The sequence below is a fragment of the Nuphar pumila genome, chromosome 13, assembly GCF_984573655.1.
Source record: "Nuphar pumila chromosome 13, dmNupPumi1.hap1.1, whole genome shotgun sequence".
Taxonomy (NCBI): Eukaryota; Viridiplantae; Streptophyta; class Magnoliopsida; order Nymphaeales; family Nymphaeaceae; genus Nuphar; species Nuphar pumila.
The window spans coordinates 96,271,421-96,286,214 of record NC_143261.1 but is presented as its reverse complement, the minus strand read 5'-3'; the positions used below and the strand labels follow the sequence as shown (position 1 = coordinate 96,286,214).

The 14,794-nt window shown below is 39.1% G+C and overlaps 1 protein-coding gene across 3 annotated transcripts in view; it reads right to left on the bottom strand.

Annotated features, from left to right (window-relative positions):
* Positions 1 to 4,525, bottom strand: part of CLASP (CLIP-associated protein) — a 28,920-nt gene extending 24,395 nt beyond the window's left edge. For all 3 annotated transcript variants that reach the window (XM_089985295.1, XM_089985296.1, XM_089985297.1), the window contains exons 1-4: positions 3,984 to 4,525; positions 2,431 to 2,586; positions 2,244 to 2,306; positions 264 to 332 (exon numbers count right to left, since the gene is read on the bottom strand). In XM_089985295.1, coding sequence (XP_089841421.1) covers positions 264 to 332; positions 2,244 to 2,306; positions 2,431 to 2,586; positions 3,984 to 4,316 — 621 coding nt within the window. In that variant the 5' untranslated portion in view covers positions 4,317 to 4,525. The remainder of the gene's footprint in view (positions 1 to 263; positions 333 to 2,243; positions 2,307 to 2,430; positions 2,587 to 3,983) is intronic.
* Positions 4,526 to 14,794: the final 10,269 nt, after the last annotated feature.

The window sequence follows — 14,794 nt, the reverse complement described above, 5'->3', positions numbered from 1 at the left end:
TGACATATAACTTCCAAATTTTCTTCTATAGGAATATTGGTATTAATCAATCACCGAGCCACTAATAATCCATATAGGGGTCGGGATGATGAGGCTAATCAAGCTGGCAAACAGCTTCCAGGAGGATTTAAACCCCCAAGTCCTAAACACCTCAGTTAACAGTATATCTCCATTGATTCAGTTAACAAGCCTGACATCGGAATATAGACATGCATTCATGCATTCTAATCAATTCATGGGGAGTTTAGCTGCTAGAGTTTTACCATAGATGGGGTAAGATGATGCCGCTGCAATTCATCATGAAATTGTGGCCCAACTTGAGTATACATCTCCTGGGTGGGGGCAAAAAAGAGAGTGAGACACCAACTCAGCCTACAGGCCCTTTCAAAATTTTAATTGGTTCTTCCATGAGTAGTTTGTATAAAGCAACGTTATTAAAAAAGGTGCACTCCCAAAATATTTCCATCAAGAAGACAAGCCTGAATCAATTTCAAGAGTTCCAATACAAAGGGAAGAAGTAGACACAAAATTCTTGAAGACATAAACCAAAAAAACACCTTCTCCTTAGTGATATGATGAAAGAAACCAAGAAGCACATACCATTATGTTTCTTATGCAACATATTTACTTCTAGTTCTACCCCAGCCCGCATAATGACATAGAGGTAATGGGTATTCCTAGGCACAGGTTAACTAGGTTTTAGAGCAGACCCGCCCGTTTTATCCATTTTATGATCTAGTCAACATGCAAGGTCACAAGTCTCCACTGTTACCAATTAATTAATTATTAATTGTTAGTTAACAGATGGCTGCAAGTATTGTACAGGATAATACATTATGATACAGGAATTTATCGGGCCTTAACCGATACAATACACACATGAAATGAGTTTCAGGGGTACATCGATTCTGCATCGTATGTCATACAGTATACAAATATATTGTAAGATAAACACAAATATGGGATGTACCATTGAAAACGTGTTTTTCCAATTTGACTTTTCTTTTTTACGAGGTCCAACCAAAAGTTATGAAGGGATCTTTTTGACCCCCAAACACACCCTAGAGCATTTGAAAGAACTTAGCATGGGATTTGAGAGTTTCAAGAGCAAGAAATTCGTGATTTTTTGTATTTTGTATTGCAGAAACTGATTTTGTATAAAGGGGTTTTATTTCCAACCATTCAAGTGAAGAAAGGTGATCTTCACAACTTTCACAATTTCTTTAAATCATTTGAGGTAAAAAATTATTTTTCTTTAGTATTTTGATATTTTGGGTGAGATGGCCTCCAACAACAGCATGGCAACCCAGAATCCAGATCAAGAGGGGTGACTGACTAAAAATTCAATGTAACTTTTGCACAAAGCCTGTTCCCATGTGAATTTCTCAGCCAAAGCATCTTTTGGCTGGACCACACCAGAATGCTGCCCCTTACCCATCGAGAAACCTACCAGAAGCCATGAAGTGGTAATGCCAACAAATGCTGAAGGATGTGAGCAAGAAGAAACAGGAAAACAAAGATATGGATGCCGAGATCGAGCCCTCACAGCCTTGACGTGGTGACCATGATGATTTTGATAAGGTTGAAGCCTCAAAATTTTCACAAGTGCATTATTGAAAAGCTAGGAAAGAAGTTGGCAGGGTATAAAGTGGCTGCACTTTGTTTTTGTTGTTTTCCATGCGTGCATTTGAGCTTATGGCTCTTTAGTTTATTTTCCCTTACATTTCATTCTTTTTAGTTCTTCCTCTTTGCTTTAAGTAATTCCCAACTTTTCCCATCTAATGTAAACCTGAGTTAGCAAAAAAAACATGAATAGTCATTGAACCCAACCCCATATAAGAAGAAAAAGGTTTTCATACCTAAATTCAGGCTGTGTGCTACTAAGCTACATGTAATATTTTGCAATTTCAGTGGAAAACGTTGACAGAGGACCCCCTCTCATTCAGATGCATACTCTTCCTTTTTCTTTCATCAGCTCTCATACAAGTTTTTCAAGTTCATTAGACAAATCCAAGAGGAGACAGAAATTCTAATTATGAATATGCTAAGACTATTGATATACCAATACAATTAAGACTGGAGAACTAAGCAGGTCAATCTGATGACACATGCAGAAGAAATGTAGAGCATGTGTTCAAATGTAGGGAAAACATGACAAGAAAGGATGCAAAAAGGATTGAAATATTAAATAGTGGCTAAAAAGAAACTGACCATAGTGTCTGAGATCAAAATCAATCACTGACCTCAATGCACAATGTAGCAGCTTCTCTTACACTATTATTTGGGTCATTTAGCAGCTGCAACATCTGTTATAGTCCAATAAAAATTTTCAAGAAAAAAAAAATACAACTTTTCCCTTTCATTTCCCCTTTTCTAACCAGGGTGAGGGAGTAAAAAAAAGTAAAAAAGAAAAGAGTGTCACCCCCATACCGGAGGAAGTAAGACACGCTGAAGAGTGAGCTCAGTGGAGGCAAAAAGTCCAACAGCGGAAGAAACTGTACGGGCAAACTCTTCACGAACACGCCAGCTCTTGTGTGTCCAAGCATAGTTTCCCGCTCTTTCAACTATTATTGTTGGCGAAGAGACCTAATAATTGCATACCAGCCCACTTAATTTTATTTAAAAAAAAAAGGAAAAAAAATGAAGCGAATGGAAACATGATCTGTAATCAAGAAGTTTTAGAACACCATTTTTACAAAGATGTAGCATTGTGATACAGATCAATCTTCAAGCTGGTGTGATAGTTAACATCTATAAATACTCAATTCCAAGCATGTTTGTAAAGACCCATGAGCACTTTAGAATTGAAAATAACAAAAACTAAAAACCAAATTCCCTTACGAACATGAACATGTGATGCTATAAACAATATCAAATGCCTTGACCAAATAACTACATAATGTCTTAAATATTAGGCATGAAGTGAAGTCAACGGAGTTGAGTTGGCGCGGTACTTAGTTGCTTGCCAGCAGGATCAATCCAGAAAAGTCACTCCCCTGCTGTCATAACTAAATCATCAGCAAATAGTTGCGACTTAATAAAACCTAAGCCACTTGGGCATCAACACCCCACAGATGGCTATATAATAAGAAGAAGAATTAATAAATTAACAAAATAAAAGATCAGATTACCCGGACCAGAATGTACAAAGCTCGACTATAAAGGTGAGGAAAAGGCGAATTTTGCTCATTCTTCAGGAAATCCAGGTACAAGGGCCACCCTGAGATCAGATATCTCACAAGTATTCTACAGAACCAAAGACGCCCATAGAACGGCAGGAGTTTGTCAGGATCGAACTCTATGTAGAATCTTACTATGAAATGAGAACACCTAGTTCTCGAATAGCCAAATTAGTTTCATTTTTTTTAGTATTTACTGTGTTCCCTCTCTTTTGTGTGGAGTAGCAAATATGATGAACCGAGACGTGTATAGAAACACTCCTCGCTCCAAGACCCTAATTTTCCCTACAAACGCGATTAAGAATGAAGCAAAACGAGAGAGAAACCATGATCTTTCAGAAAAAAATATAAGAAATCACACGGAAGTTCCTGAAATTAACTATATGGAAGTCATTCTCTACTAAACCGAGGGTTTTTCTTCCTTCCGAAACGCATACAAAGATAAAACGAAAAAGAAAGAAAATTACATGAAAAAGCTCTCCGCGTTTGTAAACCCTAGATCAATCTACGAATTACTCGGATGGAACAGAAAAAAACATAAAAAGGAGTGCTCGCCCGTTAAGAAACTGCTTCCGTTTCCCGTAAAGCTAGGATTTGAATCAGCCTATCGGCCCTATCCAATAACAACGGCAATTATAAGAAGACGAAGACGGCCGTTAAGAAGAAGAACAAGAAGACGGCAATGCTGATCCAAACCACTACACTAAACAAAAAAACATTAAACCTAACTCGCTCGCACATCATTAACCACAAATCACACCCATCGGGGCAAACGCCACGGAGATAAGGGCCACAGCGAAGAACCTCCATGAGCGTGAGCAGAAGCCTCCGGGCGGCGTCTCGGACGGGCTGCTTGGCGTCGCCTAGGCGCTCGACGACGGCAGGAACGAGCGCGTTGAAGTGGAGCTTGAGGTGCTCGCCGGCGAGGACGGCCGCGGAGGCCAGCGACTGCAGCGCGACCTGGCTGATCCTGAAATTGCTATCCTTGAGCAGATCGAGGCAGCAATCCACGAGCGAGGTGACCTCGCCGGAGGAGAGTCCCCTCCGGCAATCCTCGAGGTAACAGTGGAGGCGCTCCGCGCCGGCCATCCGCATCTTCGTGTCCTTCGACTTCGCCATCTCTAAGGGCTCCTCCATCTCCGCAACCCCTCTCCGGCCGGCGCTAGGGTTTCCTCCTCTCGGATCTCCTCTCGCCGGCGAGCGGGCGGACGGACGGAAAAGGAGAAAAATAAGGGGAAGAGTTGCAGAGTCGGGGAAGGGGGAGACTGAAACAGATCTGAAGTAGATGAGAGGGGTGAAAAGAAATGGATGATCGTTCAGTTTTTTTTCTTTGTTTCCCTCCTCCTTTTTTCGTTTTAATTGTTTTCCTCGCAACTGAGAATCGAGGAGAAATGTAAGGGAAGCGGGTGAAGGAGTGAACCTGGAGGACTGATGGTTGTGAAAGCGCCCTCCGTTCCTGATTAATTTACGGATATAGGACTCTCTCGAACTCTCACTAGGCTACTTTCTTTTTTGTGGCTTGGTTAATTACTGTGAGTTGTGGTGACCTCCGTTGTGCATCTTAAAATCAAATCACAATACGATTCGCTGCCAAGTGTAGAGACATGGTACGTTCTGCGCATACTTTGAATCTATGTACAGACCCGTGATGCAGATTCGACACGGAAGTTCGGTTTTTTTTTTTGAAAAATAGAACACGAGAACACATAAATTTTCATTAAAAAATATTTTTTTATTTTAATATTAAAAAACAGATTTTTATTAAAATAATACTTAAAATCATTACAAATATTAAAATAATATTGATATGTGTCTGCGAGCATATCCGCTCGTGTCATTGGAGACACACTACCAACACGACGCGTCCCTGTGATCCTTCCCTACTCAATGATTGGTAAACAATCCCAACAAACCAAACATAAAATAATTTTACCGTTCAGCAAAGGCCCTACATCATTGTATTTGTGTTTAGCTCAGCGGCACTCGAGCTCGGCTTATCCTTGAATAAGAGAAGGCAACCACAAGCTGGCTCGTATAAAAAATATTTCATGTTATTTATACATATAATATATGTTTGTTTATATCATACTTAAAATATAGCTTTTCATGTATTTTTTATGCATCTTTTTTTTATGTATATAATGCATTTTTTCTTTATATATATATATATATATATATATATATATAGAGAGAGAGAGAGAGAGAGAGAGAGAGATCACACGTGAAATATGTATAATTTTATCAGTACGAGCTCAGCTGAATTGAGACAAACACCTTGTGTTCGGGCTCAACACATTTAAGCTAAACACGCTGCTTGTGACTCAGCACGCCAGCTATACGAATCAATCACGAACAAGTTCGTCATGAGATGAACCGAGCCAAATCATATGCTGATCAGTTTGCTTACTAGCCCTAGTCTTAAATTAAAGAGATTGGAATTGAAAATAAGATTCATTAACCTCTGACCTGACCTCGGGTGGTTGGGCTAGAGATCTGCTAATCTTGATTGGAAAATCCTTCAAATTTCGAGGATGGAAGGTTCAAGTTCATAATTGGTGTAGTCTCAATGTCGAAGATGATGGGTCGGATCTGAATATGAGGGATTCAGTTGCACCTTCAAGGCGCATTTGATTGCCCTTGCAGCTCTTAGTATCTATTAGCATTTTTTTATTTTAGGCCCTGTTTAGAATCTAAGAACTGGGACAGGAGTTAATGAATTTGGCAATTGAGAGCTTATTTTTGTATCGAGATTTGTTGGATAGTGAAACTTTAACACATTGTAGGCCATCAATTTTTTTTCCTTGAAAATATGAATATACATCACAGTAGCATAATTAAAAGCACTTCCTTTTTTAAAAACATTATGCAAATCATACAAAGTCATGGTAAATTTAAAAAAAAATGAAAAAGAATATGGTTTTTACCAATGTTGTCAAAATCAACCTGAATTGGCAATCGGCCCAAATACGATTCAAAAGGCCCGAGGGATGAGAGTCCTAGGTTCAACAGTAACTATGTCTCTGGTCCCATATGCAAATTTGTTGGTTTATAAGGCCCTTTTGGAAACCAGTAGCTGGGATGGGAAGTGGCATTTCAGACTTGCCTCCTCCCAAAGGTAGGGGTGGCAAAATCTGACCCGACACGCCAACCCGCTTCTTAGCCGGGTTGAGGTTTGGCTTAAACGGGTTCGTGTTGTAAACGGGTTGACCCGCCTAACCCGTTTATTAAACGGGTCGTGTTCGTGTTAGAGGTATGCCAACCCGCCAACCCGTTTGACCCGTTTAATAAACGGATTAGACAGGCGGGTCAACCCGTTTACACAAACCCGTCAACCCGCAACTCGTTTATATATATATATATATATATATATTAACCTTCTTTTATCGAGTTTATGTTATCGGGTCAACCCGTTTACACGAAATGTGTGCCTGTGCGGTTATCGTATCTATGTTATCGGGTTGACCCGTTTAATAAACGGGTGGCCGTGTCGTGTAATCATGTCGTGTCGACCCGACCCGACCCGTTTATTAAACGGGTTAACCGTGTCATGTCGGGTTACCCATTTAATAAATGGATCGTGTTCGTGTTTGCCACATCCGACCCGTTTAATAAACGAGCCGTATTCGTGTTGAGGTATTCTGACCCGCCAACCCGATTGCCACCCCTACCCAAAGGTGATAGTTGTCAATTTCATGCCTTAGGACATGTTTGAGATAGGTAGTTGGGATGGGCGTTCATAGAGTTTATGCATTTGAGGATGTGGCAACCACTACCAAATCTATCACCCAATTGTGTTTGGTTGAGAAGCCAGTGGCACGAAGCTAGCATGTGCTGGATTATGACTGAATGCCTCTAAGTTACCAAGATAAAAAGTGATGCTTGTCTCTGCCATCCATGTGTAGACCCGTAGTAGGGGCCTCATGCTCCTAAGAGCCCACATCATTAGCGATCTCTTGTGTGGTAGATGAGTCACGCAAGTAGCCTTGAAATGTAATTTTTCTAGGTCAATATGTTGGATTTTTTGCAGTGCAATGGAGTATTTGACGATTTATAGGTACACAGTGATATGCAGGTGCCATAATATACTGCCACATCAATTTATAAGCATTACGAGTTGCAGGCATCACGATTTACTGGCACTATGATTTGTAACTATCACGATTTGCAGACACATCGATTTATGTGGTTCGGTCTTTAAGACCTACATCCACGATAGGCAACCACTGCAACTCTTTATTTCTCTTCCAATGATATCATATGAGGTACATCTTGATATTTATAGCAAAGCTAATTAACCGAAAGAAGATATTTAGGAGAGGAAAGAGGAAACTCAATTTTATCCCAACAGGGAGATAGAGAGATTTAGGAAAGTTAACAAACAGGCTATGAGCATTTGCCTTGTGTCTTTTGATAGATCCATCACTTTTAAATTTATTTTTGAAAATCCATCGACACCCTATAATTTTTTTCTTCTCTAAAAGGGAAACAATTTCCCTTGTTTTATTTTTATGCATAGCGCCACGTTTCTCTTTCATTGCCTTAACCCAAACTGACTCGTTTTTGGCTTCTTTGTATGATGTCGGTTCATGACTGACATCAATAGAGTTGAGAAATGCCACAAAAGCCTTTGGCAAATGCTCATAGCTAATTTATTTTTCAATAGGATGTTTAGTGGCAGTAAAGGTAATAAAATCTTTCAAGTGATCAAGAGGTCTATAGACTCACTTAGATCTTCTTACATCTGGATGGCGGACCACTACTTGTTCATTGGAAGTCTAGCCTGTATAATTTGGGGGGTAGATCATCCGTTCTTTGGGGCTCATTAATGGATCTAGTAACTTTGGTTATCAACATATTATCATAGGCATCAATATTGGGGAGAACCACCTCCCTCTCATGATCTTCTTCTTTAGGAACATATTTGAAGAAAGGTGTATCTTCATCAAAGTTGACATCACGCGAGATGTACAAGTATTTTTCTTCTAAATTATAACACCTGTATCCCTTTTTCGTCATGGAGTAACCCAAGAGTAAATCTTTTCAAGCTCAGTGACTGAGTTTGTCTCGGTCACCTTTCGGGATTAATAAACGAAAAACTCACAAATGTTCAACACTCGGTTTTTTTCTTTCAGCAGTTCCCATGGGGATCTTCCTTGAAGTTTTATCGCCAGGAGGCGATTTATAATATATCATGTTGTCATGATAGCATCACTCCAAAATATTTTTGGCATATGAGTTTGGAAAAGTAAGGATCTAGTTACCTTGAGAAGCTGCCTATTTTTTGGCTTGACGACTCCATTCTGTTGTGGAGTTTAAACGCATGTAAACTGATGATCCAAGCCATTTTGGTCTTCAAGTTCTTCAAAACTCTTGTTTTTGAATTCTATCCGATTGTCAGATCTCAAAACCTTAATCCAGGTATCAAACTGCGTGTAAACCATATTGTAAAAATTCTTAAAATTTTTGAAAAGTTCATCCATGGATTTGAGCAAGTATATCCATGTCATTTTTTAGTGATCATCAATGAATGTTAATTAATACTTAAAACCAGTATGTGATGTCATGGGTGCAAGACCCCAGACATCTGAATGAACACGATCAAACAATTTACTAGCAATATTGTGAGATATTGGGAATGGAGGTCGAGTCATCTTTGCATATCGACAAACATCACACATATGAGTGTCAAAAGTAACATCAGGAACCAAGACTGAAAGAGACATGTTGGAAGGATGTCCCAACCTGAGTTGCCATATCTAACCATTATTCACGCTTCGACTGGAGATCACAGTCGAGTTTTCTTTATTTATCACATAGAGGCCCTGCTTAAGACACCCTTCATCAATCTTTCTGTGCGTGAGACGATCTTGAAAAATAACATTATATGCAGAGAATACAACATTGCAATTTAGGTCATGTGTCAATTTAGAGATAGATAATAAATTTGAAGAAATCTCGGGCATGTGAAGGACTGAACTCTTTTTATCAAATAGATATGTTTCTCCTCTTCCCCCGACTTGGATGGAGGATCTATTGGCTATGGTTACCGAACCTTTCTCATATATTGGCCACATGTCTTGGATATTTGTTGTAGATTGAACCATATGATATGAAGCTCCTGAGTCTATAACCCAAATATTTGGTTTTTGTTTTGAGGAGGAAGAACACATACTTGTTTCGACAGACATGACAACTGATGCAACAACAGTAGAGACATCCTTCTTGCTTCCCTCGATGTAATTCAGAAAACCTCGTAAAGAGTCCAGAGAGAATATATTACCATCCTTAGCAAGATAGGTCATTTTAGTTCTAGTAATATATTTCTTTTCATCCCTATAGTTGTTAGGTTTACCATGAAGAACCCAAAACTTATCTCTATGATGCCCTTTCTTTTTGCAATAAGAGCAAACAAGACATTTTCCTTTGTGTTTATTCGATCGATTTTATTCTTCGTATTTTGAGGTGTGGAGTACATGTTATAGGCAACTCTCTCACCCAATTTTTCGGTGAATGGCTTGGTATTGTTCATCTTTACTTTTTTATGACTTTCTTTCCTCAAGATGATAGAGCAAACATTACTAAGAGATGGCAATTCCTGCCCTACGAGAATTTAACTTCGAATAGTTTCAGAGTTTGATCCAAGCCCAACTAAAATTTGATTTTTTTTTCCTTGTTCTTTAAGTTTTTGAATAGTGCAAACATTTGAAGAAGAGATGGCCATAGAGTCTAATTCAACCCACATACTTCTGAGTTTTCTAAGATACTCACTCACAGATGATTTATTTTTTTTGTGTTTGTGTAGGGTCTGGGTGAGTTTATATATGCGAGCTATGTTATTTTGCTCATTGTACAACTCCTTAGCCGTAGTCCAAATTTCCTTAGCGGTATGAAGGAACAAAAAGTTCTCAACGATTTTAGGCTCCATAGAATTAAGAAGCCAAGACATAACCAAGTCATTGACTGGTATTTGCCATTCAGCGATTTGTGTTTCATCTTTATCTGGTTTGAGAGTTTTCCCATTAATGAAACCTAACTTGGATTACCGCTTAAGAATAGAGTCACCGATTTGGCCCAAGAAATATAGTTTAAACCATTTATTAAGATAGAGGATATATTGAGAGAAGGAGATACCTGCTCCTGAATGACGATCTTTTCTGATGTGTTGGCCATGACGAAGCAGACAACACATTGTGGTGATTAGCACGAAGCGAACGATAGGATCACAATTGTCACTCTAATACCATGACGATTTATAGGTACACAATGATATGCAGATGCCACAATATACTGACACATCGATTTATAGGCACTACGAGTTACATGCATCACGATTTACTGGCACTGCGATTTGTAACTATCACAATTTGCAGACATATCGATTTACGTGGTTCGGTCTTTAAGACCAACGTCCATGATAGACAACCACTGCAACTCTTTATTTTTCTTTCAATTATATCATATGAGGTACATCATGATATTTATAACAAAGCTAATTAACCGAAAGAGGATATTTATGAGAGGAAAGAGGAAACTCAATCTTATCCCAAAAGGGGGATAGAGAGATTTAGAAAACTTAACAAACAATGGTTGTTGACTTCCCTTATCTTCATCAATATTGTAAGTGGCAGTCACCCTTGCCTCAGGAACACCAAATGCATAAATGCCCATCTTATTGCCGATATTTCAAACCGAATCATCATGGGCATTTGACCAAGATTTTGCCCGGAGAACACTAAACACATAAGCGCTCATCCCAACGTTTTGATTCCAAACAAGCTCTCAGTGCACCATGCCAAATTCTAGATTTGGAAGTGGTATGTTGCATATACAATAAATATTATTTATAAAAAATAAATTTGGGGTATGTTTGGTTGCATCTCAAGTGTTCTGGATTCACAACTTTCAGTTCGATCTTGATTTTTTTTATCAAAAGCAACCAAACTTAAAAAGTATCATCATGATAAAGTGAATCTCATTTGCACAACACTTCGCGAGCAACCAAACATAATTTAAGGGTTGATTTGATTGTGTTTTTGAAAAGTGAAAATATTGTTTAAAAGAGATTCATTTTGGCAAATCTTTCATAAATGAGATTGACTTTTTAAAACTCACTTTTGAGTTATATATTAAGTCACTTTTTACGAGGTATGATTTTAAAATTCTATCCAAACAAAATTTTACGATTCTTTGAAGTATTGTTCAAATTATATTCACTTCAAAGTGTATTAAAAAGTAAATCTAATGTCATTGAACCATGCCCCAAATATGATTTCAAATCAAATGTGATATATTCTTTGCTAAAAATCACATGTTTGATTAGTTGTGCAAATGAGATTCAAAATGAAACTTGGATGCAACCAAACATATTAAATGTTGACATCATGCATAGCACACACAGCCACCCATCTTGACATTTATCGAGATGAGCGTGGTCTCCAGCAAGAGAAATGTTGACATGGTGGCTGTCAGTGGCAGTATCGTCGCTGCATCATGCACGGAAAAGGGGTAAAACATATTGATTTTCAGGTGAAAATGAAATGAAAAAGTTGAATCACTGACCCCGACCAACAGTATTTGGCTATCTGGTTCCAACCCAGATGAGAACGTCCATGTTTGTTTTGGATCCAACCCATATTCAGATATCTTTAGGATCTGATAATTTGGATCATATTTTATTCACGCCTGGGTCAAAACTCCAACCAGTTTACACCCCTACTTGCAGTCTTGCACTCAATGTGTATCAGAATCCACCCAAATAATAAATTGTCCGGTTCAGGATCAGGTTTTACCAGGTCAATAAAATGAAATTCTATACCTGGATTCATATAATCTCATAAGCTTATTTTTGCTAAAAATATATATAAAATGTCCTATCGGGTTGAACATCCAATGACAAAAACAGGGTCAAGACGGATATCCAGCAAAAATTATAACCCAAATCCACCGAGCATATTATTGGGGTCGGTTTGGGTTGATCACAATAATATTCAGGTCCCGATACAAACCCGACCCATTTACCTTTGGTAATCAAGGGCCAAGGCATTGAGAGCTTGAAGGTGATAACCGATTGCCACTTGTTTTGGGGTGCGTTTGAATCACAGAAAGTGGGTTTTATTTTTTTTGCGGTAATGCATCGATGGGCGTGCATTTCTGTGGGCTTACAGTGCCAACACAAACGCTGGAATCGTGCGTTTCTGTGGAAAACCTTGGGCAGATGGGCTATTTTACACGCTGGAGGTGAGTTTTCCGCAGAAAAGGTTCCGGTGGGGGTGGAGGTCCAATTCCATTTCTGTGGCAGTGAAATCCACGGCCGTGACGTGCAAACGCCCCGCTTGATGGAGATCATTTTTTAGTTGAAATAAAAAAGCAAAAAAAGTGAAATTACCAAATGACTAATTTGTTCCCAAGTCTCAATCACTTGTATATCGTGGCAAAAAGACATTTTGATATCTTTAGGATGGACTGGACATTTTGTATTTGTGAAGGGCAAAAGAGTCAGAAAATGATCCAGCAGCACTCGAAGCAGTCACAATTAACCCAATGTAAGCGTTATCGGGCGTTCAAAGCAGTCAAATGGCAATACCGTCATTGTAAAAAAGTTAGGGGTAGAAACTGGAATTCATTGCATTTACGCAATTTCTCAGAAAAATTTGTTGAAAAAAAGCAAAACTAGTGCCTCTGTAATCTTTACAGCAGCCGTTATTATTTATTATTATTTTATTATATTTTAATTGACTAAGACTGTGATACATGAGAACAGTGAGTATTCAAACAATGTAGTCAACCAAGATAATCATCTACTAATTGTTTTATTCAATGAACCTTGGCGGATGTCCGTACAGTTTTAAGTGGGTCGGAGCATGGTCTTAGTTAGGGGTGGCAATCGGGTCGGGTTGGCGGGTCAGCATACCTCAACCCGAAAATGGGTCGGCTGTGGCAAACACAAACCCGACCCATTTAATAAACGGGTAACCCGACACGACCCGCCAACCCATTTAATAAATGGGTTGGGTCGGGTAAACGGGTTTTCAGGTTCGCAGGTCAGGTTGGCGGGTTGACGGATCGGGTTGGCAGGTTGGTGGGTCGGGTTGACGGGTTGACGGGTCGGGCAGACGGGTTGACCCACCCCCTAACCCATTTATTAAACGGGTCAGCCGGGTTGGCGGGTTGGCATACCCCCAACCCGAACCCGACCTATTTAATAAACGGGTTACGCGGGTCGACCCATTTATTAAACGGGTTGGCCCAACCCGAACCCGAACCCGAACCCGCCTAAGAGGCGGGTTGGCGGGTCGGGTCAGAAATTGCCACCCCTAGTCTTAGTGCATCGGGTCTTGACCAAAGACACACGAATCTCTGACTTACTTTTTGCGCAAACACTCTCTCTACGTCTCCCTCTTTCCCCTCTCCAAACACCGGATCTGAGATCTATTGCGATTTCAGATCCTAAGATCTCTCAAATCCGATCTGCAATCCAAGGCAATTAAACACTCTTTAACTTGTTTTCTAGTGACTTCACGGGGGTGGGAGGTAAGCCCTCGAAGTTTTATGCTGTCAGGACAATAACCTTAATTTATGGCAGACAAAGCCTGACTAGGCCTATAACGGGGACATGTTATATCTTTCACCCTCCTCCCAAACATGCACTGTAGTTACATTGCATGTTTTGGGGTTTCAACTGAGCGCCGCGGCACCACATACAGTGCGTGTTCTTGAGAGAACATGCAACACTCGGCTTGATTCCATAGACTCATAGTGATAAAAGTTAAAAATGATAAAATATAGTTAGTTAAAAACTTGGGAGATTTTGAAAATTTTCATAAATCTCACATTATTTGGCAAAATTTTGACAATAAAAAAAAATTTAAAAACATAAAAACATGCACTTTTTTTTTTTATAAAAAAATATAAACAAAATACATTTAAAATTGAACATCTTGAAGTTTTTCATGATCAATATCTGTTAAAAATGTAAATCTCATGATATTTGTCAGGCTTTGAAAATCTCACAAAAAATAAACGTTTTAAACTTTCAAGCAATTTCTCATGATATTATGGCAATTTTTTTTAAAAATCTTGCAATATTTGTCACAGAGGATAAACCTGGGAGGTCAAGGTGCTTTATACGCTTTCAATTTGATGGACCAAATCCAATTAATATGCAGCCTACTAATTCAGTGCTCCGGGTCCAACCTGCTTCATGATTCAGCTGTAGATCACAAGTGCATGGAATATTAAAATCCAAACAGTGCTTAGGAGTCTTCCTTGGTTTCCGGTCCATTTTCAGCACATACAGATCCATAGAGGAATGCATTAAATAATCAAGTGGTTCACAAGTTCACAATTCGATGGACTAAGTTGAACGTTTACTAAGACATAATAAGTTATGCTCGGTGAGGCACCACCGGTGGTAGGATGAACTGAACTAAGTGATCCCACATGATTGTGCAGAAGAATATCAAACCACGACCAGGAAAGTATTGTAATGCGATATTTGATTTCACATACGTCTTCTCCACACATATGCTTGAGTAATGGTTCCCAAAATATCAGCCTTTGGTTACTCCATGGAGGGATTTGTGCCTTAAGGTCGGCAACAATGTTTAAAAACTCAG